We start from the raw sequence: 27219 nt of genomic DNA, 5'->3' as shown, positions 1-27219 counted from the left end.
TAAAGTCCAACAGGTTTATTTGGTAGCAAAAGCCACACAAGCATTCGGAGCTGCAAGCCCCTTCTTCAGGTGAGTGGGAATTCTGTTCACAAACAGAGCATATAAAGACACAAACTCAATTTACATGAATAATGGTTGGAATGCGAATACTTACAACTAATCAAGTCTTTAAGAAACAAAACAACATGAGTGGAGAGAGCATCAAGACAGGCTAAAAAGATGTGTATTGTCTCCAGACAAGACAGCCAGTGAAACTCTGTGGGAGTTACAAATAGTGGGACATGAACCCAATATCCCGGTTGAGGCCGTCCTCAACCGGGATATTGGGTTCATGTCCCACTATTTGTAACCCCCACAGAGTTTCACTGGCTGTCTTGTCTGGAGACAATACACATCTTTTTAGCCTGTCTTGATGCTCTCTCCACTCCCATTGTTTTGTTTCTTAAAGACTTGATTAGTTGTAAGTATTCGCATTCCAACCATTATTCATGTAAATTGAGTTTGTGTCTTTATATGCTCTGTTTGTGAACAGAATTCCCACTCACCTGAAGAAGTGGCTTGCAGCTCCGAATGCTTGTGTGGCTTTTGCTACCAAATAAACCTGTTGGACTTTAACCTGGTGTTGTTAAACTTCTTACTGTGTTTACTTCAGTCCAACGCCGGCATCTCCACATCGTGACTAGTGGTGTTCCGCAGGGCTCTGTATTGGGACCTCTGCTGTTTGTGATTTATATAAATGATCTGGAAGGTGTAACTGGGGTGATCAGTAAGTTTACGGACGACACAAAATTGGCAGGACTTGCAGATAGTGAGGAGCATTGTCAGAAGCTACAGAAGGATATAGATAGGCAGGAAATTTGGGCAAAGAAATGGCAGATGGAGTTCAATCCTGATAAATGCGAAGTGATGCATTTTGGTAGAAATAATGTAGGGAGGAGCTATATGATAAATGGCAGAACCATAAAGGGTGTAGATACGCAGAGGGACCTGGGTGTGCAAGTCCACAGATTCTTGAAAGTGACGTCACAGGTGGAGAAGGTGGTGAAGAAGGCATATGGCATGCTTGCCTTTATAGGACGGGGCATAGAGTATAAAAGTTGGGGTCTGATGTTGCAGATGTATAGAACGTTGGTTCGGCCGCATCTGGAATACTGCATCCAGTTCTGGTCGCCACACTACCAGAAGGACGTGGAGGCTTTGGAGAGAGTACAGAGGAGGTTTACCAGGATGTTACCTGGTATGGAGGGGCTTAGTTATGAGGAGAGATTGGGTAAACTGGGGTTGTTCTCCCTGGAAAGACGGAGGATGAGGGGAGACTTAATAGAGGTGTATAAAATTATGAAAGGCATAGATAGGGTGAACGGTGGGAAGCTTTTCCCCAGGTCGGTGGTGACGTTCACGAGGGGTCATAGGTTCAAGGTGAAGGGGGGGAGGTTTAACACAGATATCAGGCGGACATATTTTACACAGAGGGTGGTGGGGGCCTGGAATGTGCTGCCGGGCAAGGTGGTGGAGGCGGACACACTGGGAACGTTTAAGACTTATCTAGATAGCCATATGAACAGAGTGGGAATGGAGGGATACAAAAGAATGGTCTAGTTTGGACCAGGGAGCGGCACGGGCTTGGAGGGCCGAAGGGCCTGTTCCTGTGCTGTATTGTTCTTTGTTCTTTGATAGATTCTGGGAAAGCTGTGTGTGAACTGCTCAGAGATGCTAAAGAGTTGGATGTTTTCCCCAGAAGCGGCCAAACCATGAACTGGGGAGTTACTGGTTAGTCAGCTGAAAAACTCTGGAAAGCTTACGCCATCAGTCATGATCCAAGGGAAAGGATTCTTAGAAGCATGCATCACTAATAATCACACCCATGAAACTCAAGGGTGAAATCTGTTGTTGGATAGGACTCCTGACCTACCCTGCATGAGTAAAAGGACAGCACACCGTGGAACTGTATAGCTTTCATGCCATGCATACTGAAGGGAGATTTTTGAAGTTGTATAACTCAGCCTTGTTGTAGCAAGTATTTAAAGTGAAATTTACCCTTTTATTTGCAGTACCATTTGTTTGCACTGGCTCTGATTTGAATAAAGTGAAAACTTCAAAGAGTGAAAAGTGCTCATTTCTTCTTAGGGCAGCGGGGTTAAGGATCTCACACAGGGCTTCTAACACACAAATCACCAGGTTATAGAGGCACACTTCTTTCATGAGGAAACTTAAAGCAACCATAAAAAAAGAGGGAAATATGAAACCTAAAGAAAAACAGCAAACCAGATGTTTTCCTCTAGCTGTGAACATCAATCAAGATTATGACTGGCCCCAAAAGGACATAAACCATTACTTTCACATGGGGCAGCAAGACAAACTGATACTCAACATGGTGCTTTGTCACAGATGCCATGTTTAGATGAGACATCAGACAGTTTGCTTGCTTAGGGGCTGAAAACATCCCTTTTGAAGTACGACAGGATTTCTACAATGCCCTGGCCTCAATTCACACCACCAAATTAGATTAAATGAGTCACTTGCATTGCTGTTTGTTGGGCCTTGCTGTGCTTAAATTGGCTGCCACATTTCCAAAGCACTTTAGAATGCCCCAAAGATTTGAAAGATGCTGTGTGTGTAAATTCATTTTCCCCCCCCCACTATAAGTTTCCTACTTTCAATGTATTTCTTCTTATGGGACCATTTTGAATGATCCAAAAACCACTTATGTACTATAAGCAACCTGGCGATGCAAGGGCTAGACTGTTCACACCCCACCTCATGCCCAAAATAAATTAGAACTCCCACTACTTCAACACATGAACACCAGTGAACATAACAAGTGCCGATAGAGAATGTTTTCTCTTGCAGGGAAGAGCATAACTAGAGGCCATGACTGTTAGATAGTCACCAAGAAGCCCAATCGGGAATTCAGAATAAGCTTAAAGTAAAAAGTAAAGTTTATTTATTAGTCACAAGTAAGGCTTACATTAACACTGCAATGAAGTTACTGTGAAATTCCCCTAGTCGCCACACTACAGCACCTGTTCGGGTCAACACACCTAACCAGCACGTCTTTCAGACTGTGAGAGGAAACCCACACAGACATGGGGAAAACGTGCAGACTCTACAGTGACCCAAGCCGGGAATCGAACCCAGGTCCTTGACGCTGAGGCAGCAGTGCTAACCACTGTGCCACCCTTACTCAAAATAATGGTAAGAATGTGGAACTCATGGTTGAAGCAAATAGTACAAATATATTTAAGCAGAAGCTAGACAAGCATTTGAGGGAGAAGGAAATAAGAGATTGAGAGGAGGAGAGCTGTGATTGGAACACAAACACCTGCCGACCAGTGACAATAAAGGAGCAGAAACAAGGATGGTGCAACTTGGCGATCATGATGTTTCCACAACATTACTCCTCTTGCCTTTCTCAGTGGTAGAAGATGGAGGGAACAGAGGTTCTATTCGAGTATTATCTGAGTTACTGCAGTGCAGACGGTTAACCATGCAGAGTGCAGCCATGGCATGCTGGTGGATATCAAGCTAGGGAAGAGTGGTGCCCTTCAAGAAAACTGCAGGATGGTGCTAACTTGTGAATAAAGCTACACACATTCAGGCAAGTGATGCATGTGCACACTTGCGAATGGTAGGATGTGTCACGTTATGTCAGAACATATAAAACAGCTCCAATCAATCATCTAACTTTTTTTTTTTAAATCACACCTCGTTATCTAATATAAACTAATGTTCCCTCTGCTTTTTCTCAGTGTGCATGGCCAGCTTGTTGCAGTGCATATTACTGCAGCTAAAGAGGGAGTATTGTTATATACAAACATTCATGTGCACTGCTAGTTTCTCACCCTTTGCATCAGGAGCATCTGGATTACTACCCCGCTTAATAAGTTTTGCTGCAAAACTGTTCTCATCAAACGAAGTGCCATTCACAACCGGAACATCATCAAATGGATTCACCGATTGATTTGGGTCCACAGTTATATCCTGGAGCGCCAACCACAATGCTGTACTCCCTTCATGGTCTTTCAGTTCTAAGTCACATCTAGAAAATAGTAAAGCCAAAAAGACATTTGAAAACTAGTGCTGAACCACACAACACGGCTAAAACAATTTCACTTCAGAAAGCAACAATACAATTCTCATACTTACTGCTTACACTGCAGTAACTGGGTGAAGACATACTCATTGCCTGCCAGTATAGATGTGTGTAAGGGTGTCCTGTGTAAAAGATGGAATGGGGAGGTGGGTGTTAATCAGCTTTTTGTTACGGCATTGCCACACATCACAAATAATCCCACATGAAGAAATTTCATCAGAAAGTCTTGACAAATTTTTCAATGACCAAACAATGTATCACTCACAGAATGCTGACAATCAGTTGGATTGAGACATATTGTAGGGTTAAATTCAATTTACAATCCCAATTCAGAAAGTAGGATGACCCAATCTCATGGTGCCACTCTCCTATATTTACAACAGCCCACCACAAATGGAATACAGTTCCCACAATACAATTAAGGAAAGAGAGGCAGAGACCGAGAAATGAAGAGATGGAGCACGAGCACAAAAGTGCAAACAATGAAGGTAGCCCACAGCCACATAGTCAGTTCCATTTTAACAAAATTGCAGGAGGCGAATGCACCCAAAAATACCACACTGGTACCAATTGGTACTTACCGCCCTTTGCTATCCTGCATATTGGAATTGGCAGATGCTTCCAAAAGTGCTTGTGCAATACGTGCCATCCCTGCCATTGCTTCCACTGAGTGTTTTTTTAGGCTATATGATGCCACAAGATGAAGTGGTGTCTCCTGCTCTCCATATGTAGCTGCGTTTACACGAGCACCATTTCGAATCAAGAAGCCAGCGGAAAATTCATCACCTGGGTTAACAAAATCCCAACACTTTTGGTTTCAAACCCACACATTAAAAATGCCCATATTTACCACTCATATGAAGGTGTGTGAGAATACACATACATACACCATACTTTGTAATGTTAAAGTTAAATGGGAACAGAATTTAAAAAGTGGAGGAACAAACTAGCAATATATACTATTCAAGTTGGAAAGCAGCCTTTTCATAATTATCTGAAAGACAGCTGTTAGAAGGTAGAAGCCAGAGCTGATCAAAGTCTGAGCAACCTGTCCTGGCCCCTTTACGCTGACGCTATAGTTAAGAAAGCTCAACAACTTTCTCAGGAGACTAAGGAAATTCAGCATGTCAGCTACGACTCTCAACTTTTACAGATGCACCATAGAAAACATTCTTTCTGGTTGTATCACAACTTGGTATGACTCCTGCTCTGTCCAAGACCGCAAAAAACTACAAAGTGTCGTGAATGTAGTTCAGTCCATCATGCAAACCAGCCTCCCATCCATTGACTCTATCTACACTTCCCACTGCCGCGGAAAAGCAGCCAGCATAATCAAGGACCCCACGCACCCTGGACATTCTCTCTTCCACCTTCTCCAATCGAAAAAGTGTGTGTCTGAGGACACAAAGAACAAAGAACAAAGAACAGTACAGCACAGGAAACAGGCCCTTCGGCCCTCCAAGCCTGTGCTGCTCCTTGGTCCAACTAGACCAATCGTTTGTATCCCTCCATTCCCAGGCTGCTCATGTGACTATCCAGGTAAGTCTTAAACGATGTCAGCGTGCCTGCCTCCACCACCCTACTTGGCAGCGCATTCCAGGCCCCCACCACCCTCTGTGTAAAAAACGTCCCTCTGATGTCTGAGTTATACTTCGCCCCTCTCAGCTTGAGCCCGTGACCCCTCGTGATCGTCACCTCCGACCTGGGAAAAAGCTTCCCACTGTTCACCCTATCTATACCCTTCATAATCTTGTATACCTCTATTAGATCTCCCCTCATTCTCCGTCTTTCCAAGGAGAACAACCCCAGTCTACCCAATCTCTCCTCATAGCTAAGACCCTCCATACCAGGCAACATCCTGGTAAACCTTCTCTGCACTCTCTCCAATGCCTCCACGTCCTTCTGGTAGTGCGGCGACCAGAACTGGACGCAGTACTCCAAATGTGGCCTAACCAGCGTTCTATACAGCTGCATCATCAGACTCCAGCTTTTATACTCTATACCCCGTCCTATAAAGGCAAGCATACCATATGCCTTCTTCACCACCTTCTCCACCTGTGTTGCCACCTTCAAGGATTTGTGGACTTGCACACCGAGGTCCCTCTGTGTTTCTATACTCCTGATGACTCTGCCATTTATTGTATAACTCCTCCCTACATTATTTCTTCCAAAATGCATCACTTCGCATTTATCCGGATTAAATTCCATCTGCCACCTCTCCGCCCAATTTTCCAGCCTATCTATATCCTGCTGTATTGCCCGACAATGCTCTTCGCTATCCGCAATTCCAGCCATCTTCGTGTCATCCGCAAACTTGCTGATTACACCAGTTACACCTTCTTCCAAATCATTTATGTATATCACAAATAGCAGAGGTCCCAGTACAGAGCCCTGCGGAACACCACTGGTCACAGACCTCCAGCCGGAAAAAGACCCTTCGACCACTACCCTCTGTCTCCTATGGCCAAGCCAGTTCTCCACCCATCGAGCCACTTCTCCTTGTATCCCATGAGCCTTAACCTTCTTAACCAACCTGCCATGTGGGACTTTGTCAAATGCCTTACTGAAATCCATATAGACGACATCCACGGCCCTTCCTTCATCAACCGTTTTTGTCACTTCCTCAAAAAACTCCACCAAATTTGTAAGGCACGACCTCCCTCTTACAAAACCATGCTGTCTGTCACTAATGAGATTGTTCCGTTCTAAATGCACATACATCCTGTCTCTAAGAATCCTCTCCAACAACTTCCCTACCACGGACGTCAAGCTCACCGGCCTATAATTTCCTGGGTTATCCCTGCTACCCTTCTTAAACAACGGGACCACATTCGCTATCCTCCAATCCTCAGGGACCTCACCCGTGTCCAAAGAAGCGACAAAGATTTCCGTCAGAGGCCCAGCAATTTCACCTCTCGTCTCCCTGAGCAGTCGAGGATAGATGCCATCAGGCCCTGGGGCTTTGTCAGTTTTAATGTTCCCTAAAAAACCTAACACTTCCTCTCTTGTAATGGAGATTTTCTCTAACGGGTCAACACCTCCCTCCGAGACACTCCCGGTTAACACGCCCCTCTCCTTCGTGAATACCGATGCAAAGTATTCATTTAGGATCTCCCCTATTCCCTTGGGTTCTAAGCATAATTCCCCTCCTTTGTCCCTGAGAGGTCCGATTTTCTCCCTGACAACTCTTTTGTTCCTAACGTATGAATAGAATGCCTTAGGATTCTCCTTAATCCTGCCTGCCAAGAACACCTCGTGACCTCTTTTTGCCCTTCTAACTCCCCGTTTGAGATCTTTCCTACTCTCTCTGTATTCCTCCAGAGCTCCATCTGTTTTTCGTTGCCTGGACTTAACGTACGCCTCCCTTTTCATTTTAATCAGATCCTCAATTTCCCTGGTTATCCACGGCTCTCGAATCCTACCTTTCCTATCTTTCCTTTTTACAGGCACATACCAACTGACTCAAGAATAGCTTCTTCCCTGCTGCCAGACTTTTGAATGGACCTACCTCGCATTAATTTGATCTTTTTCCACACCCTAACTATGACTATAACACTACATCCTGCACCCTCACCTTTCCTTCTCTATGTACAGTATGCTTTGTCTGTATAGTGCGCAAGAAACAATACTTTTCACTGTATAGTAATACATGTGATAATAATAAATCAAAAAGAGCTTCTACTTACAACCCCCGCCCCCATTAGCAGTGAATCCCATAGAAACCTTTTTTTTTTCAGGAAACTGGCCTGTGGGGTGAAAGAGTTAGTGTAACAATGAAACCCCCCTGCACAATCAGGATTCCACCAGCTAAAACTTTCACATTCCAATTTCCTCAACACCCGACAGATGTTTTCAATGTTCACTGTCACTCATGCCTATATAGATCAAAACAACTGGTTAGTCAACCTCCCCTGAAATGCACTTATACTATTTGCCTTAAATGCACCACAGAATAGCAAAATGCCATATTTTTCCAGAGCTCCTCTAATAGCCTAAAGTCACTTCCTAGTGTAGCACTAAATTCTAACAGTTTGATTCCCAGTTCTTACTGACGCAATAATTGGGGAACAAGCACAATTACAGTCAGGTGATCCTGATTATAGTCTGCGGAAGGTGGAAAACAAGTTTGTTCTCTGCTCCAAATTGCTGGAAATCTCCCTGTTCGGAGGCCAAACAGCTGGGAAAGTCTCACAGTCAAAGAATCTCAGTCATTGACTGGAGAAACTGCAGCTTGCTTCAAGTATCACTCTTTTTAAAAAAAAAGTACCAATCTAAATTTATTAAGTTGCTGTTCAGAGCTCATTTCGGTGGTGGTGGCGAGGGAGGGAGTGGGGCGGGGCGGGGCGGGGGAAGAGGTGAAGAGAAAGGGAGAGAAATGGTGGGCATTGCAACATTGAAAATTCTAATGTCGTGGGTATGCTGGGTCTGAAAGCAAATGAATGATGAAAGGTCATTGGACTGAAACATTAACTCTGTTTCTCTCTCTACAGGTGCTGCCCCGACATGCTAAGTTTTTATTCCAAATTAATGTAATGTTCTACAGGATCAAACTTCAAGTTTGTTTACGAAGGAAGAATCAAATGCAAGTTTCAACTTTTACTAAAAAGACTGTACACTGTCCCTACTTCTCTCCCCTCCACAAGACGGCAATCCATGTATGCCACACAAGTAGCCCTGATCCCTCTGGCCAAACAAAATTCCATCAGATTCTTTACATTTTACTCAATTCTTTTGCCTCAGAGGATTAATAGGAATAAACTACACACACAGGTAGCCTCATACTGTCTCAACAATGCAAAAAAGTTTGGTTTTGCACCAGCTGCAAGAATTGGAGTGTACTTAGTACAGTTGGGTAAATGACAGATTAAACCGAACACTATTGGTCATTATCAAGCTTTTCTGCTCTCCTCATGGCACAACAAGGCCATCCAGTTAAATAGCCAAATCTCAAACAAGCTGTCCACCCACCTCACTTTTAAGCAATAAAATAACCAGTGGCACAGTGGTTAGCACTGCTGCCTCACAGCGCCAGGGACCTGTGTGGAGCTTGCACGTTCTCAGTGTCTGCGCGGGTTTCCTCCAGGTGCCCCGGTTTCCTCCCACATTTTGAAAGATGCGTGGGTTAGGTTGATTGGCCATGCTAACTTGACCTTAGTGTCAGGGGGACTAGCTAGGGTAAATGCATGGGGCTACAGGAATAGGGCCTGGGTGGAATTGTGGTCGGTGCAGACTCAATGGGCCGAATGGCCTCCTTCTGCATCGTAGGATTCTATGATTCTAAGTCTTGGCCTTCCGCACTGTACTTGCACAGTTTTCAACCTGTGCAAGTAACCTGGGCGGCACGGTAGCACAATGGTTAGCACTGCCGCTTCACTGACCTGGGTTCGACTCCCGGCTTGGGTCACTGTCTGTGTGGAGTTTGCACATTCTCCTCGTGTCTGCATGGATTTCCTCGGATGCTCCGGTTTCCTCCCACAGTCCAAAGATGTGCGGGTTAGGTTGATTGGCCAGGTTAAAAATTGCCCCTTAGAGTCCTGAGATGCGTAGGTTAGAGGGATTAGTGAGTAAATATGTGGGGGTAGGGCCTGGGTGGGATTGTGGTCAGCACAGACTCGATGGGCCGAATGGCCTCCTGCTGCACTGTAGGGTTCTATGATTTCTATAACCTTCTTAACCATGCCCTCACCTTCAGTAAAATCTTCATTCTCTCCATCCTGTCTATACAATAACCCATTCCCACACGCTCCAAGAATTATCTCTGGAGAAGGGATCTCACAGCAGAGGCTTGATGGCAGCAGAAATGGAACCAACAGGCCACCATTAAAAACCACTTCCTTGTCACACATCCCACAGGCCACTCACCCAGCTTCAAGCTGTCACATCAACATTGGACACTCCTACCATTTCTTTACTGACCAAGGCCTCTGTGCAGCAAATCGGCAAGTGTGGCCTTGAAGGGAACCTGGGCCGCAGCTATAGTGCACACCAATCAATGACTATCATAAAAGACTGCCCCCTGAAAAATAAAATCAGCAGTCGGCTCAGAGAGCTCCATTTAGCCAATGTGGAGCTATTGCCTGACTTGGTCATTACCGTACATGATAGGAATCTTGCACATGGTACACACTACCATACAATGGCAGCGGTGGAGGGAATGAAACCAAAAGAGAAAATGCTGGAAAATCTCAATCTCTGGCAATAGGTGTAAGGAGAAAAAAGAGCTGATATTTCAGTCCAGATGACCCTTTGTACTGATGACAAAGCTGAGTCCAGATGACAAAGGGTCATCTGAACTCGAAATGTCAGCTCTTTTCTCTCCTTACAGATGCTACCAGACCTGCTGAGATTTTCCAGCATTTTCTCTTTTGGTTTCAGATTCCAGCATCCGCAATAATTTGCTTTTATGTGGAGGGAATGAACATTTGTTCATTTATCTATCGCCCGCTCGACTGGCACTCCATCCACATAAGAACATAAGAAATAGGAGCAGGAGTAGGCCATCTAGCCCCTCGAGCCTGCCCCGCCATTCAATAAGATCATGGCTGATCTGACGTGGATCAGTACCACTTACCCGCCTGATCCCCATAACCCTTAATTCCCTTACCGATCAGGAATCCATCCATCCGCGCTTTAAACATATTCAGCGAGGTAGCCTCCACCACCTCAGTGGGCAGAGAATTCCAGAGATTCACCACCCTCTGGGAGAAGAAGTTCCTCCTCAACTCTGTCTTAAACCGACCCCCCTTTATTTTGAGGCTGTGTCCTCTAGTTTTAACTTCCTTACTAAGTGGAAAGAATCTCTCCGCCTCCACCCTATCCAGCCCCCGCATTATCTTATAAGTCTCCATAAGATCCCCCCTCATCCTTCTAAACTCCAACGAGTACAAACCCAATCTGCTCAGCCTCTCCTCATAATCCAAACCCCTCATCTCCGGTATCAACCTGGTGAACCTTCTCTGCACTCCCTCCAACGCCAATATATCCTTCCTCATATAAGGGGACCAATACTGCACACAGTATTCCAGCTGCGGCCTCACCAATGCCCTGTACAGGTGCATCAAGACAACACATACATTCATTTTCACAAGTCAAAACCGGACCACATTGAAAAGCCTTGGGAAGACAGGGCTCTTAGATGATTGACATGTTGGATGACCAATGCCAGGAGTCTGGATAGGGGCAGCTGAAGGTTGGGGGTCATGTGATGACATTTCCCAGACTACATCCAGCCAGACTTGGGAATCCTATTTTGTAAATCTGGAGTTACTGAGAAGGGCCCAATCAATTTAATTTTAACCCAATGTCTTTTCCCCAGAACACGTTTCAAACCTTACCGTTTCAATGCACTCTATTTTGCAAACTTTATTTCTTTACAAACAATATAATGGAGTAACTCAGCAGCAAATCAGCTCCTTAGTTACAGTTGAACACATGAGCAGACTGTTAAATGCAATCCTCCTGCTGCATGTTATCACTGAACATTATGAGAGGCATAGACAGGGTGGACCCCAGGGTGGAAGTGTCAACGACAAGGGGGCACAGGTTCAAGGTGAGGGGGGAAAAGGGGGAAGGTTTAAGGGAGATGCGCGGGGGAAGTTTTTCACGCAAAGAGTGGTGGGTGCCTGGAACAGCTGCCAGTGGCGGCGGAAGCAGACACATTGACAACATTTACGAGACATCTGGATGGGTACATGAATAGGGAGGGAATAGAGGGATACGGACAGAGTAGGGGCAGAAAGTTTTTTTTAAAAAAAGTTTAGTTAGGGCATCATGATCAGCATGGGCTTGGAGGGCCAAAGGACCTTTTCCCGTGCTGTACTTTGCTTTGTTCTTTGTACTTTTAAACAGCAAAAGACACTCAGATCTGCATTTGTATAGCACCTTTTACCCACTCAGGACCTTCCAAAGTAGTTTAAAGCCAAGGAATTATCTTTGAATTGTAATCACTGTTGTAACATGGGAACCACCACTTCCAATTTGCTCACAGTAAGGTCTAAGAAGCAGCAACATGTTGATAACATGGTTTATCTATGTTCTTTTTTGGGGGTGTTCATTGAGAAACAACTATTGGCCAGGATTAGTGGGCAGCATGGTGGCACAGCAGCCTCACAGCGCCAGGGACCTGGGTTCAATTCCAGCCTCGGGTCAGTGTGTGTGGAGTTTGCATGTTCTCCGTGTCTGCGTGGCTTTCCTTTGGGGTGCTCAGGTTTCCTTCCACAGTCCAAAGATGTGCAGGTTAAGTTGATTGACCGTGCTAAATTGACCCAAGTGTCAGGTGGATCAGCAAGATAAATGCGTGTGTTTACAGGGATAGGGGTTGGGTGGGATCATTGTTGGTGCAGGCTTGATGGGCCGAATGACCTCCTTCTGCACTCTAAGGATTCTATGTTCTGTGATATCGGGGAGATTGTCCCTGTACTTCTTCAAATTGGAGCCTTGGGAGTTATATCTCCAGCAGAGAGTGTAGATGGGGGCCTCAGTTTAATGTGGCATCCCAAGGGTGGCACCTCCAACAGTAAACACTTGGTGTATCAGCCCGGATTAAATTCCCAATTTTCCACCACTGATATTTCTCTTTTAAAGATAACATCGATGTCAATGTTGCGCAAACTTACATTTCCGACCATCTTATGCTGTCTGCAGGAATTGTAATTTCCATCGAGACATTGCAAAAGATTGGATATTCTACCCATTGAGCAAATTGACTGTTTTAAATCTGGAATGGCAATTGCAAGTCATGTGGATGGAAGTGAGCAGACACGGGTGGAAATGCCCTTGCATGTGGAATAACCATATCACACAATCAGTAAGGGGTCTGACTGAAAGTGGCTGGGTGTCATCGGAACGATTAAAACGCATCAAATAGAGCCACTGGCATCAAGAAGTTAGGGATGCCCCCTTGGACTGAGCTCCTGTTCTGTGTGGCTACACAGCGGTGACGGTCATTGCTAAAGGATCAGCGTGGAGCTGGCCCCAATTCCCAGACTACAGGAGAGCGCAAGAGGTTTGTATGCTGACAGCAAATTGAATGCAAGGAGTGGGTTAAAGATGAGGGGCCTCAGTAGAGCTGAAAACCTGGACATTAAAGCAATTTGGAGAACAGGATGGTCAGTGAAAAGCAGGATGGCTGGTCACCCGAGAAATAATTCAACCCTCATTTAAACATACCTGCGGAATGGGCTGGAATGCAAGCTTAAGAACTGAGGCACTACAGCACCAACCACTGGCAAAAGGAAGCTATTACTGCAAAAATATCTAATTTCATGATTCATAGGATTTAGAAGATAACTTTTAGCTTGGAGCAAAGTTTTTAAATGCTAGATAAAAGGATAATACTTGAGTTTGAGAAAGTTGGAAGGTAATTATAATTTAAAGGATTATCCATGTTTAAAGGGGTTAGAAGTGTGAAAACAATAATCAAGAAGGTGGTCCCCTCAGCTTTGTAATACAGTCAAAGAGTGGTAAAATTGCAGTTGTCTCCATTAGGATACAAATTATTGCTGAAAAAGGACGAGGCTTTTCATCTTGTACTCAACAGGACAACACCAAGTGTAAAGCGAACAGCTAATTATACCATGAGATGAGAATGCAGATTGGTTGACAAGTGGGCTCTGATTGGTAGAGGCATCATCATGGAGAATCCACCAGTTGATGGTGACTGACAGTTAACCACCAAGCATTGTTTCAAATTTAAACCATGTAGCTTAATCCCAATTCCTCAGGGCAATGCCTTCACCAATGAATCAGCAAATGGCAGTCACTAATTTTGTTTAGCTGAAAAATGCACATGTATACATGTCCTTTCTGTCTACAAAGAACAGGCTCCAGTGTAATAATATGTGGTTTACAATATTATTCATGCATTTTCCTCAAATCAAAGAAAGTTGAAAGCGGCTGATAAATAAGGAGTGGCACCCAGTTCATTACCAACCTGAAATATCTGTCCGATCCACTCGTAGGGTCAGCATTTTATTTTTATTTCAGATTTCCAGCATCTGGTCAGGTGATTGCTTCTGTGGAGTTTGTACATTCTCCTCGTGTCTACATGGGTTTCCTCTGGGTGCTCCAGTTTCCTCCCACATGCCAAAGATGTGCAGGTTGATTGGCCATGCTAAACGGACCCTTCATGTCAGGGGAATTAGCAGGGTAAATACATGGAGTTACAGGGATAGGGCCTGGGTGGGATTGTTGTCGGTGCGTGCTTGATGGGGCGAATGGCCTCCTTCTGTACTGCAGGGGTTCTATGATTTGCAGTATTTTGCTTTTGCAATAGGTTTGCAGTTCCTGTTGACCAATTTAAGAGGGTGGAGAATGCATAATTTCCAATCTCCTCAGATAATAACCAAGATTCACTTAACTGATCCCTGGGATGAGGTGATTTTCCTGAGATCGGTTGAATAGATAAGGACTTGCAGAAAGGTGTCATTGAGATAGAAAACCGACTATGGTCTTATTGAATATTGGAGCAGGCTAGAAGAGCCAAATAGCCTATACTCACTCCCTTTTTTTGGTAGTGTAGCAATAACCAGCCAGAAAATTTATAAACCAAGTCAGAGTGAAAATAACATTTCCAGAGTTTTGTTCTCGAAATGTGCCACGAACGTAACAGCATTAATTGTCCATTCCTAGTTACTCAGAGGACATTAAAAGTCAACCACAGGTGGTCTACCACAATATCTGGAATGAGTGGACTGTCTTATGAGGAAGTGTTAGCCAGGCGAGGCTCATATCCACTTGAGTTAAGAGCAAGGTGTGACTTGAAGGAAACATACAAGAACTAGTGGGTCACTGTTTAAAAATCCTATTAAAAAAGGAATCAAGGTAAATTCTTGTCACTCAAGAGGGTCCCGAGTCTTTAGAAATCTCTTCCTGAAAAGCTGGTGGAAGCAAAGTACTTAAATATTTTAAAGGCAGAGGTGGACAAGAATCTATGTTACGTTACCAGAGGTAGGCGGGATGCAGATCAGCCATGATCTCATTAAATGGCAGAGCAGGCTAGAGAGGCTGAATGGCTTACTACTGTCACTTGTTTGCATGTCAAGTTCAGAGCCCCAAGTAGGTCCAACCAAAGTAAGGTTGGGAGCTTAATGAAACTAATGAACCAATTGGATTTTAACAATTGAGCAACTTCCATTATTTTTTTTTCCTGGTGAAAGCTTACCTCAGGATATTTAATTGAGGGGATAGTGAAGACTGGGCAAACTTTGAAATGAACTGGTGTTTACAGTTCAGTATCATAGCCATTAAATGTCAGCAAAGGGGAGGCGATGGCCTAGTGGTATTATCGCTAGATTATTAATTCAGAAACTCAGCTAATGTCCTAGGGACCCGGGTTCGAATCCCACCACAGTAGATGGTAGAATTTGAAATCAATGAAAAAAAAATCTGGAACTAAGAATCGACTAATGACAATGAAACCATTGTTGATTGTTGGAAAAACCCATCATTAATGTCCTTTTGGGAAGGAAATCTGCCATCCTTACCCAGTCTGGCCTACATGCGACTCCAGAGCCGCAGCAATGTGGTTGACCCTCAACTGCCCTCTGAGGGCAACTATGGATAGGCAATAAATGCTGGCCAGCCAGCAACGGCCATGTCCCATAAATGAATAATAAAAAAATTTAAGCCATTAAAAAAGAGATTGAATTGTGTTGTACAGTTTGATTTTATCTTATATCAAAGCGTTATGGGCAATGTCAGACATCTTTTCTTGCTGATTTCAAACAAGACGGCTAAAGGCAGCGTACTATTAGGCCATAGTAAAATAGCCACTTATTTCAGAAAACCTTCCTATGCCGTGCTATACATGAGATTGCCTTAAAGGGAAGTAGTTTCTAGGGAGGGAATAAAATGTATGAAGCTCACAGAAGCTTGAGGAGCAGGATCTTATCTTTTGATTAAACACCTTACCACCTTCTGAACATTCATAGAGTTCAACAACGTCAGATCATAACCACTACTCCCAATTTTTCCAACCAGCTCTCGGTAATGATTCCAAATGCAGTCTCTTGCATCTTCTCTCAACTAGTTTCTTTTGTCCCATTACCACCTACTGTTTGCCTTGCATCGTCCCTTTCATCGTTTAATCTTATTGACCTTCCACACTATTAGAGAACTACTGTTGGTTCTTTCTTCCCCTCATTCTCTGCCTCCTCCCCCTCATACTTTGCCTGTCCCTGTTCTTGATTAAAACCTGTTACATCTTTAACCTTACCCAGCTGTGAAGAAAAGTCATAGATCTCAAACATTAACTTTGTTCCTTCCTTCACAGATATTACCCAAGCTAAATGTTTCTGTTTCAGATTTCCACAGTATTTTGCTTTTGTACTTGTATCATAAGCGGGATTTCCAAATTGATAGATATTAACCGGAGGCCCATATCTTGTGTAATAGTTTAACACATGCAATACGTCACACTACATTCCGGAAATGCACAGCCAACAATATTGATCTTCATTCCCTTGCCATCACTTTACCTCTTTGGATAGCCTTGTGAAGCAAACTCCAGCCACTCTTATCCACCAGGTCAACATCGGCCTTGTTATTAACCAATGTTGTTGCAATACTCTCCAGCTGTCGAGAGAGTGCCAGATCCAAGGCCAGGTCTCCATTATCATCGAGTTCATTCAGTTTACCAGGTAACTGTAAATGTATAAAAAAGCTATGACCCTATATCATTAAGTCACATCTAAAAAGGTGAGAAATTACTGCTGATGTTACCATACGCAAGCTTACCTCACTAACTCCCTTTAACAGAGCAATCATCTGTTTTTGAAATTAGTTAGAGAGAATCAAATTATATAGATTAACATATCCAACTACAGCTCAGATCGGGCTGACCAGGTACCTCTACTTTATTCACACTTGTCCCCAGCTGATTGGTTTTGTTGGAATTTTATAAGCTTCAAGTTTTAAAAAGGGCAGTTTCTGAGCAAGAAGAAGAAACCCAATTCAGTACACCAAGATATACTCATAAGCACATAATAGGAGCAGGAGTAGGCCATCTAGCCCCTCAAGCCTGCCCCGCCATTCAACAAGATCATGGCTGATCTGAAGCAAATCAGTTCCACTTACCCACCTGCTCCCCATATCCCTTAGCGATCAGAAATCTATCTACCCGTGATTTAAACATATTCAACGAGGTAGCCTCCACCACTTCAATGGGCAGAGAATTCCCATTATTTAGCAAAGAATATCGGAGGAACTAGACACAAGATTCCTCAAAGTTACACATGTAAATCTTCAGGAGGATTGATGTGGTCAGGGACCCTAAATGTGGGCTATTACATGTTACTTCGGTTCATGGAAGGTGCTCCTACCTGGGAGTCCATTGCAATGAGGTAGAGAAATACAACATCTTCTCTTTCCACTTTGATAGCTTTATGCAAAGGGTATTCAGTCTTAGATTTAATCATTTTGTACAGCAAAGGAGCAGTCATGCTGCTGAAATCATCCTTCTGCAGATCATCCTAGATAAATAAAAACAAACTGCTTTTATAAGTAGATCAGTATAACTAATTACTGAAAAGGGATTTTTGTTTCATTGCATTTTTGACATTTCTTCCATTCAGCTTGCAACATGCAAAAGTGGTTTATACAATTTGCATTTCGACAACACCAATTTAATTCAAGTCCCTCAGCTACCGCAGTGAGATTTAAATTCACGTCCCTGGATCAATAATCCAGGCGTCTTGGTGGCTGTCCGGTAACAGAACTGGAATGGCACTGTAGCTCCTCCAGGTTACAGCTTTATTAACCCAAGAAAAAGGGCTAAAATAAACACTGTTTATACAGTACAACAGTTCAATTACAAACTAACTCCACCTGTAAAGTACATTGGGACTCCTTGTGATTATGAAAGGCATGACAGAAATATACATCTTTCTTTATGCCCACATTATAAAACTCTCAAACCCTTCAAATGACTCTCGCAATGGTCAGTACCAATGCTACGAAAAAGGTGGAAATTAAAATTTTGCATTCTGCAGTTAGAGTTACTCAAAAGCTAGCTGTATGATCAATTTGAATGTGCGTCTACAAAATCTTTGCAATGGCAAAAAAGAATGCATGTTTTACTAAGCACAAGACCACCAGATGTTGCTATACAAGAGTACTAAAATACAATGATACTTGTTTTTGGGAGTATAAAAGAGACAAAACAAATATTCATTTCCTCCCCTGCCCTAATGGTCAATCCTCATAGCAGCAAAACAACAAGAATAAATGACCCAATAATTTGTATCTGGTAATGTTGATTGAGGGACCAATGTTAGCTAGGAGAACAGGAGGATCCTCAAATAGCATATACATCCAATTGAGGAGCTAGAGGGGATCTCAATTTTACATCTCATCCAAAAAGGAATTTTTCTTAAGGGGTGTGGAAACCAAACTTGTGGCAGAGATCAACTAACAGCAGACTGGAGATCAAACCTCGCACCTCTTGGGACTATATAGCTCACTTACTCATCACACTAACCAGCAGAGAAAGAGCACAACCACATTTCTAATTATAACCATGGAATTTGCTGCACATCTTGGAATCTAATTTTCAATTCTGGGTGAAGAACGATGCTTCACCTCCAAACAGCAAGAAAAAATGTCCTTAATGTATTTTACTCAATGAAAAATTGTAAAACCCGATTTCAAAGATTTGGATGATTTTTTGTCAGCAGAACAATTTGGAGGAAAAGTACATCGCAGTTTGACACCGTCAGCATTGAGCACTAGTCACAGTACAAGGTCTTTCCCAATCAAATAATTTCTAACACAGGAGTTTCCCTAGTCAAATACATCAGCTGTTAAAGCAAGGTTTTCCAAACTAGCCACTCAATACTGAAGGCTAGTGGAAATTAGGAACTCGCCTGAGAGACATTGGGTGGGACTTTCCAACCGCTCTCACCCCAAGACCAGAAAATCCAGCCCGAGATCAACAGACCTTTTCATGGTCCAGCCCCCGCCCGCTATGATTCCCATGGTGGGTGGGAGAGGAAAATTCCTCCTATTGCGTATTTTTATATGCCTGACCTGGAAATGATTTTGATGGCAGAAGTAGTCTGGGGGGGGGGGGGGAAGAGAAAGTGTGTCAAAATCAGCTTTCATCCTTGTATATTCCTCATGCAAATCCCTATAGCTAAATAAAGTAAAGCAAAGGTCTGCCCATTCACCCGTTTGGGAAAAGATGCACAGCATTTCAGTCACCTTGTTTGTATGTTGTATTTTGCATCCAATATCATACTGTTCACCAAGTACACAGACTAAGCAGCACTGTACAAACTTATAGGTTAAAGCACAGAATCCTCAACAAATATCAGACAAATTTGGAAAATAACCCAGATATGTGGTATAAAATATAGCCTGGGTTCTGATACTTGGCATCATGCTTTACTCCCCTATTAAATGCCTTGGGACATTAAAAAAAGTGCTATATAAATGCAAGCAGTTGTCTTGTAACTCACCCAATGGCTAGCTATAATCTCAGAACAGTAGTTCAACAATGTAACAGCATTCAGCTCTTCTGCAGTCTGATAGAATCGAATACAGTTCCTAACGTTAACCAATGACATCACTCCTTTCTCACACCTGCCGATGGAAAAAGTACAGACATGAATTGCAAATGACAGACCACATACCACCATAAATACAAGAGGCAAGTGTTCAGAGTTCTAAACGCTGGTCACAGCACTTGTTGCACATACTTAGTGAAACAATAGCACCCTAGTCCCCTTAATGCCAACATCTTAGTCTAGATAAAAGTTACTTTTTCTTTGCATTTGAACAAAGACACCAGTGTCAGTGTAACTCACCGATGTGCAATCTGTATTTGCACCCGATAGTCAAGGCTACCAAAGCTGACACACCCTGCTGAATTCTTTGCAATAACAGATGCAGTAGGTAAGGGGAATGAAGTGATCACATATACAGACTTGGTTTCTGTTAAGGTGCATGTAGACTCATGGCTAAATGTCAACACGTGCAGTTACAGGACAACATCCCAGTCATTTATGAACAACTAGTTACAAAACTGAACAGAGTCAGGATTAAACACTAATTACTAAGACTGGCGGAAGGTAGGTAGCAGCATTCCACAGGGGTCTGCACTAGGACATTTTATATAAACTATTTGGACTCAGGAATTGGGAGTACTAAATATCAAAATTTGCAGACACCAAATCGGAGGTATAGTTAATACAGAGGAAGTCAGTAGGTATGCAACGTAAATAGTATGTAATGGAATCTACGAGGGAGCAAGCTATCCTAGATCTGGTCCTGTGTAATGACAGCAAGAAGTCTCACAACACCAGGTTAAAGTCCAACAGGTTTATTTGGTAGCACAAGCCACTAGCTTTCGGAGCACTGCCCCTTCATCAGATGAGTGGGATTTCTGTTCACAAACGGGGCATATAAAGACACAAACTCAATTTACAAGATAATACAGGTAATCAAGTCTTAAACGTACAGACAATGAGAGTGGAGAGGGGGTTAAGCACAGGTTAGGGAGATGTGGATTGTCTCCAGCCAGGACAGTTAGTGAGATTTTGCAAGCCCAGGCAAGTCGTGCGGGTTACAGATAGTGTGACATGAACCCAAGATCCCGGTTGAGGCCGTCCTCATGTGTGCAGAACTTGGCTATCAGTCTCTGCTCTGTGTAATGAAACAGGAATAATTAATGATCTTACAGTTAGGGATCCTCTCGGAAGGAGCGATCACAGTGCGGTTGAACTTAAAATACAGATGGAGCGTGAGAAGGTAAAATCCAATACCAGTGTCTTGTGCTTAAACAAAGGAGACTACAATGGGATAAGGGAGGAGTTGGCTAAGGTGGGACAGTTGGGGAATAGTGGAGGACTTTCAAAGTGATTTTTCACTGTGCTCAGCAAAAGTATATACCAGTGAAAAGGAAGGACTGTAGAAAAAGAGATTATCAGCCATGGATATCTAAGGAAATAAAGGAGGGTATCAAATTGAAAGAAAATGCTTATAAAGTGGCAAAGATTAATAGGAAATTAGAAGATTGGAAAATCTTTAAAGATCAACAGAAAACCACGAAAAAAGTTAAGAAAAGATAGATTATGAGAGTAAACTAGCTCAGAATACAAAAATAGGTAGCAAAAGTTTCTACAAATATATAAAACAAAAAAGAGTGGCTAAGGTAAACATTGGCCCTTTAGAGGATGAGAAGTGGGATTTAACAATAGGTAGAGGAAATGGCCACGGCATTGAACAGGTATTTTGTGTTGGTCTTCAGTGAAAGACAAAAATAATATGCCAAAAATTGATGGCAAGGTGGTTATGGCAGGGGAGGACCTAGAAACGATTACTAAAGAAGCAGTGTTAAGCTAATGGGGCTAAACGTAGACAAGTCTCCTCCTGGCCCTGATGGAATGCATCCTAGGGTACTAAAAGAGATGGCAGAGAAAATAGCAAATGCATTTGTGGTAATTTACCAAAGTTCGCTGGACTCTGGGTGGTCCCCACAGATTGGAAAACAGCAAATGTGACACCACTGTTTTTTTTTTAAACAAGAGGTACTAGACAAAAGGCAGGCAACTTTAGGCCGGTTAGCTTAACTTCCGTAGTGGGGAAAATGCTTGAATCTATCAAGGAAGAAATAGCAAGACATCTGGATAGAAATTGTCCCGCTGGGAAGACACAGCATGGGTTCATGAAAGGAAGGTCATGTTTAACTAATTTACTGGAATTCTTTGAGGATATTACAAGCACGATGGATAATGGGGAACCAGTGGATATGGTGTATCTGGATTTCCAGAAGGCATTCAACAAGGTGCCGCACAAAAGGCTGCTGCATAAGATAAAAGTGCACAGCGTTACAGGTAATGTGTTAGCATGGATAGAGGATTAGTTAACTAACAGAAAGCAAAGAGTTGGGGCAAATGGGTGTTTTTCTGGTTGGCTACCATTGACTAGTGGTGTGCCTCAGGAATCCGTGTTGGGACCGCAATGGTTTACAATTTACATAGATGATTTGGAGTTGGGGACCAGGTGTCGTGTCAAAGTTCACAGATGACACTAGGATGAGTGGTACAGCAAAGTGTGCATAAGAGAAAGTCTGCAAAGAGTGGGTAAGTATTTGGTGGATGGAGTACAATGTTGGGTAAATGTGAGATCATCCATTTTGGTAGGAATAACAGCAAAATGGACTGTTATTTAAATGGTAAAAAAATTGCAGCATGCTGCTGTGCAGAGGGATCTGGGTGACTTCGTGCATGAATCACAAAAAGTTGGTTTGGTAATTAAGGCAGCAAATGGAATTTTGTCCTTCATTGCTAAAGGGATGGAGCTTAAAAACAGGGAGGTTATGTTGCAGCTGTATAAGGTGGTGGTGAAGTCACACCTGGAGTACTGAGTAGAGTTTTGGTTCCTTACTTGAGAAAGGATATACAGGCACTGGGGGGGGGGAACACAAAATTATGAAGGGAATAGATCAAGTTTATTTAAACTTTATTTGTGTCACAAATAGGCTTACATTAGCACTGTAATGAAGTTGCTGTGAAAATCCCCCAGTCGCCACACTCCGGCACCTGTTCGGGTAGACAGAGAATTTGGCATGGCCAATGCACCTAACCAGCATGTCTTTTGGACTATAGGAGGAGACTGGAGCACCCAGAGGAAACCCACGCAGACCCGGGGAGAACATGCAGACTCTGCACAGACAATGACCCAAGCCGGGAATAGAACCCGGGTCCCTGGCACTGAAAAAGTAGTGCTAACCATTGTGCCACCGTGCTGCCCAAGATAGAACCAGGGAGGTTGTTTCTACTGGCGGGTGAAACTAGAACAAGGGGGCATAGCCTCAAAATAAGGGGGAGCAGATTTAGGACTGAGTGGAGGAGGAATTTCTTCACCCAAAGGATGTGAATCTGTGGAATTCCCTGCCAATTGAAGCAGTTGAGGTATCTCATTGAATGTTTTTAAGGCAAAGATAGATAGAATATTGAACAGTAAAGAAATTAAGGGTTATGATGAGCAGGTAGGTAAACGGACCAGAGTCCACAAAGAGGGATCAGCCATGGCCTTATTGAATGGCGGAGTAGGCGCAAGAGGCCAGATGGCCTACTCCTGCTCCTAGTTCTGATGTGTTCTTATGTTCTTAAGTCCTTGCGTGCTCTGAACCTTCAGACTAAAAACTTTACTACATGCAGTAGGAGGCCTTGTGGCACAGCGGTAGCAACCTTACTGCTGTACCAGGAACTCCAGGTTGGAATCTAATGCCACAGAAGCAATCAATGAGGTTCAAACAAAAGTTTTTCACTGGACTCTAGTTTGTGCTTGTAAGATGTGGATGGTGCCATATTAGAGTTTGACAGTATGCCTTTCACAGACATTAATTTGGCAGAAGATTTCCTGTTGTTATAATGGAATTAAGCCATTTATGGAGACAAGTTTAAACAAGTCAAAGCAGACTCCCAAGTCTACAGAACTGAGGTATGGCTCAATATCATTTTGACCACAATTGAGTCAGAATTCATAAGCATAATATGTAACTACTTCATCACCAAGTGCATCAAGGAAGCTAAGAAACATTGTACATCACTTGATTTCTCTTCATGACCCCCACGTATAGGGAATTGAAGCCCTTAGGAGTGCGAGCACAGGATCAGGATTTGAATAGGAGCCCATTTATGAAGCAAGTCTTTCAAATGAGGGAGCAAGTAAATACGTTGGAAGAGGATGTTGAACAAGGGAAACCTTTAAAGGAAGAAAGCTGATAATATGGAATAAATACATAAAATCATTGAGCTTAGTAAAAATAAGCTTGAACCCTCTAAATGGATTAAAAAACTGAGCAAGAGAAATAATGCTGTCAACAGATCCTCCAGTTTATGAAGGGGAATATTCACTGGGATGAATACAAGAACATTCAAAAATACATTAGGTAGAGCAATTTTTTTTTATTCATTCGTGGGACAGGGACATTGCTGGCTGGCCAGCATTTATTGCCTATCCTTAGTTGCCCCCGAGAAGGTGGCGGTGAGCTGCCTTCTTGTATCACTGCAGTCCACATGCTGTGGGTGACCCACAATGCTGTTAGGGAGGGAATTCCAGCATTTTGACCCAGCGACCGCGAAGGAACGACGATATATTTCCAAGTCAGGATGGTGAGTGGCTTGGAGGAGAACTCTCAGGTGGTGGTGTTCCTGTGTATCTGCTGCCCTTGTCCTTCTAGATGGAACTAGTCATGGGTTTAAAGGTGCTGCCTAAGGATCTTTGGGGAATTTGAGATACACACATGGAAGAAAGAGCACAGATGCATAAATAAAACAGTAAGGAAAAAAGGACAGTCACAGATGAGGGACAAGATAAAGATATGAATCAGCTTGAAACTATTCACAACACACACTCCAAGACTCTCCATAATTTCAACATGAACAAGAAGAATTGAAAGGACTGCCTTCTTTAATAGAGGGATACAAAAGAATGGTCTAGTGGGCACATGAGCGGCGCAGGCTTGGAGGGCCGAAGGGCCTGTTCCTGTGCTGTATTGTTTTGTTCTTTTTGCAGTATTTAACGGATGGAAGGGACTTCCAAATACAGCATATGAATCATTAAACAAACTGGAGGAGAATCACAGTGATGGAAATCTGGAACAAACTCTTAACAGTGTCAACTAGAGAGAGAGATGTGCGTTGGACATGGGTATCAGGGATATCGATCCTAAGTGGGGTCAAGGGACAGATCAATCAAGGAACTGAACAGTGGAACACACTAAAGGAGTAGAATGGCCTACAGTCAAGTAAAGGTAAAATCACCACAGTCCCAGATGACTACAGGTCGCTCTCCCTTTGAGGGGGAGAACTGACTGGTAGTGATTTAACCTGAGGGTCACTACACCTTAGACAAGGAGCACGGTTGAGGGGACGGGGCCTTCACAAATAACCTCAGCCGGTTAAGGAATTGAACCAATGCTATTGGCATTGCTCTGCATCACAATCCAGCCGTCCAGCTAATTGACTCAGACAACGGCCTTTCTGGATGGACGAAAGATGGACCGAATGGCCTTCCTCATCCATAATTAAGATGGTGATGCGAAACAGCAGTCAATTCTACATAATCACGTGACCTTATTCAGATTAGAATTCAAATTTATTTTTCCCAGATCTTTTCTCCCTCTGTTCTCACCAACCACCTTCAAACAACCAGACATTCTGTCTCCTTAAATTTAAGTTTGAAACAAATTTCCAATGAACAAATGGAGCATTGAAACAAAGTGAAAATCCCAAATACAGCTCAAGTAGGAATCATTCAAATTACTACAACTCTGTAGAGTTCATCCATAGACAGTTGTCAAGTTGGCACTAGTTAAGACTCTTTGGAGAGAACATGAAGGTCAATTATCTACCTTTCTCGGAGGAGATACAGCTGAAATCGGTTAGCTAGTTTCATTAGGTTGGTGAGGAATACATCATCTTCCTTCAGCTCAAGTTCATCTGTGTAAACCCATCGGAGCATTGCCATGGTTACTTCTGGCTCAGCATCTGGTAGAGAAAACAAAAGAATTAATTAGCAATGAGAAAACATAGTGGGGGGGGGGGGGGGGGGGGGGGGTAAACATACCCCACCTTCAGCCTGCTCTTTTCAATCAATAAGATCACTGAAATTTCTCAGCACTGCTTTCCTGTTCTATCCCTCGATTTCCTTAATGCCCAAAAGAAAAAACCAATCTCAATCTTGAACGCACTTATCAAATAATCATGCAGAGCCCACAGGGGTAAAAGATTCAGAGCTGACTGAACAACTTTTCACCTTAGCCCTTCATAGCTGCCCTCTTATTGGATGATGTCTACCTTCTTCAGACAAGAGAAGTAGCCTCTGTCCTGTGAAGCCTGCCAAGAATTTCATTTGTTTCAATGAGATTACCTATCATTCTACAAATCATTAATACAAATTAGGAATAGCAGACAACCAGAATACTGGTCCTCACCTCCCCACAAAAATGTCCATTTTATTCCCGTTTTCTCTCCAGTAGCTTTATCATCCCAATCCCACAAGCCCCAATCTTGTGCGACTTGTGGCACCACACTAAATATCCTATGAAAATCAAAACAGTTTGTTGCATCCTCAAAATAGCCAAAAGGATTTGTCAGACACCATTTTCCCTATATTTTCTAAATGACTTGTCATGTCCTCAAGATATTCTAGCATTTTCTCTAATACTGAGAACAGGGTAACTGGTCTATAGCTCCCAGTTCCTCCCGTCTTGAACAGCAAGCTTACATTTTCTCCCCTCAAAGGGACCATTCCAGATTCAAGGGAATGCAGGAAAATCAAAACCATGCATCCACAACTTCTGTAGTCACTTAAGGTATCGGGCAATATGTCCCATTAATCTCACCGATACTTTCTGCTGTAACTGCTGGATGCAGCTGCAAGGTGATAATTTTTAAAGAGCAACAATTATTTTGATATTTAAGTCTAAGAGGAGAGAAACCTAACTGCACTACTCTCCTGTCTTTATCCACACTAGTGAGGTTATACAAAACCAATGACACCAGAAATTCAGAAATGGTTAATAAGGCATTGGCAGATTGCATCAGAACTTCAAGCCACAGATGCACACATGACATACTGTCCAGCTCTCAACTCAAAAACATACTCCTCACTATAGCCACACTGTGGTAATCCAGCATATTTAACTCCACATGTACTGACCAATTGAACAGACTATGCTCCACATAAAAAAAGTTCCTTCAGGGATATGTACAGCTTTCAAGTTGTACATATTGTACAAGTACAAGTTGTACATCAAGTGGAACAAGAAGGAACAACAGGATGTGGCTTTTCCTCCACATAATACTCCAAAATCAGAGCAGCACTTCTAAAGAAAATATAAGATAGCAATGTTGGACGGATGTGACACAAGTGCCAGGTCAGCTAGATTTGGAGCTCCAGTTTTTTCTGGTTTCCCAGAGAATGCACAGAAGAATGGGACTATATTCTTTGGAGTTTAGAAGAATGAGAGGTGATCTCATTAGAATTCTCAGAAGGTTTGACACAGGAGATGCCAAGAGGCTGTTTCTCCAAGCTAAAAAGTTTAGAACTTGGGCTCATCCAAGGGTAAGGGAGCAGCCATTCGGGGCTGAAAATGAGGTGAAGTTTCTTCACCCAAT

At 43.1% G+C, this 27219-nt stretch overlaps 1 protein-coding gene across 3 annotated transcripts in view; it reads right to left on the bottom strand.

Moving 5' to 3' along the window:
* Window positions 1–27219, bottom strand: part of ankfy1 (ankyrin repeat and FYVE domain containing 1) — a 73000-nt gene that overhangs the window by 33876 nt on the left and 11905 nt on the right. For all 3 annotated transcript variants that reach the window (XM_078225179.1, XM_078225180.1, XM_078225181.1), the window contains exons 4-10: window positions 25452–25587; window positions 19549–19672; window positions 17413–17562; window positions 16570–16735; window positions 4675–4879; window positions 4147–4215; window positions 3843–4039 (exon numbers count right to left, since the gene is read on the bottom strand). In XM_078225179.1, coding sequence (XP_078081305.1) covers window positions 3843–4039; window positions 4147–4215; window positions 4675–4879; window positions 16570–16735; window positions 17413–17562; window positions 19549–19672; window positions 25452–25587 — 1047 coding nt within the window. The remainder of the gene's footprint in view (window positions 1–3842; window positions 4040–4146; window positions 4216–4674; window positions 4880–16569; window positions 16736–17412; window positions 17563–19548; window positions 19673–25451; window positions 25588–27219) is intronic.

The sequence above is a fragment of the Mustelus asterias genome, chromosome 12, assembly GCF_964213995.1.
Source record: "Mustelus asterias chromosome 12, sMusAst1.hap1.1, whole genome shotgun sequence".
In the NCBI taxonomy this organism is placed as follows: domain Eukaryota; kingdom Metazoa; phylum Chordata; class Chondrichthyes; order Carcharhiniformes; family Triakidae; genus Mustelus; species Mustelus asterias.
This window is presented reverse-complemented; position numbering and strand designations above follow the sequence as displayed.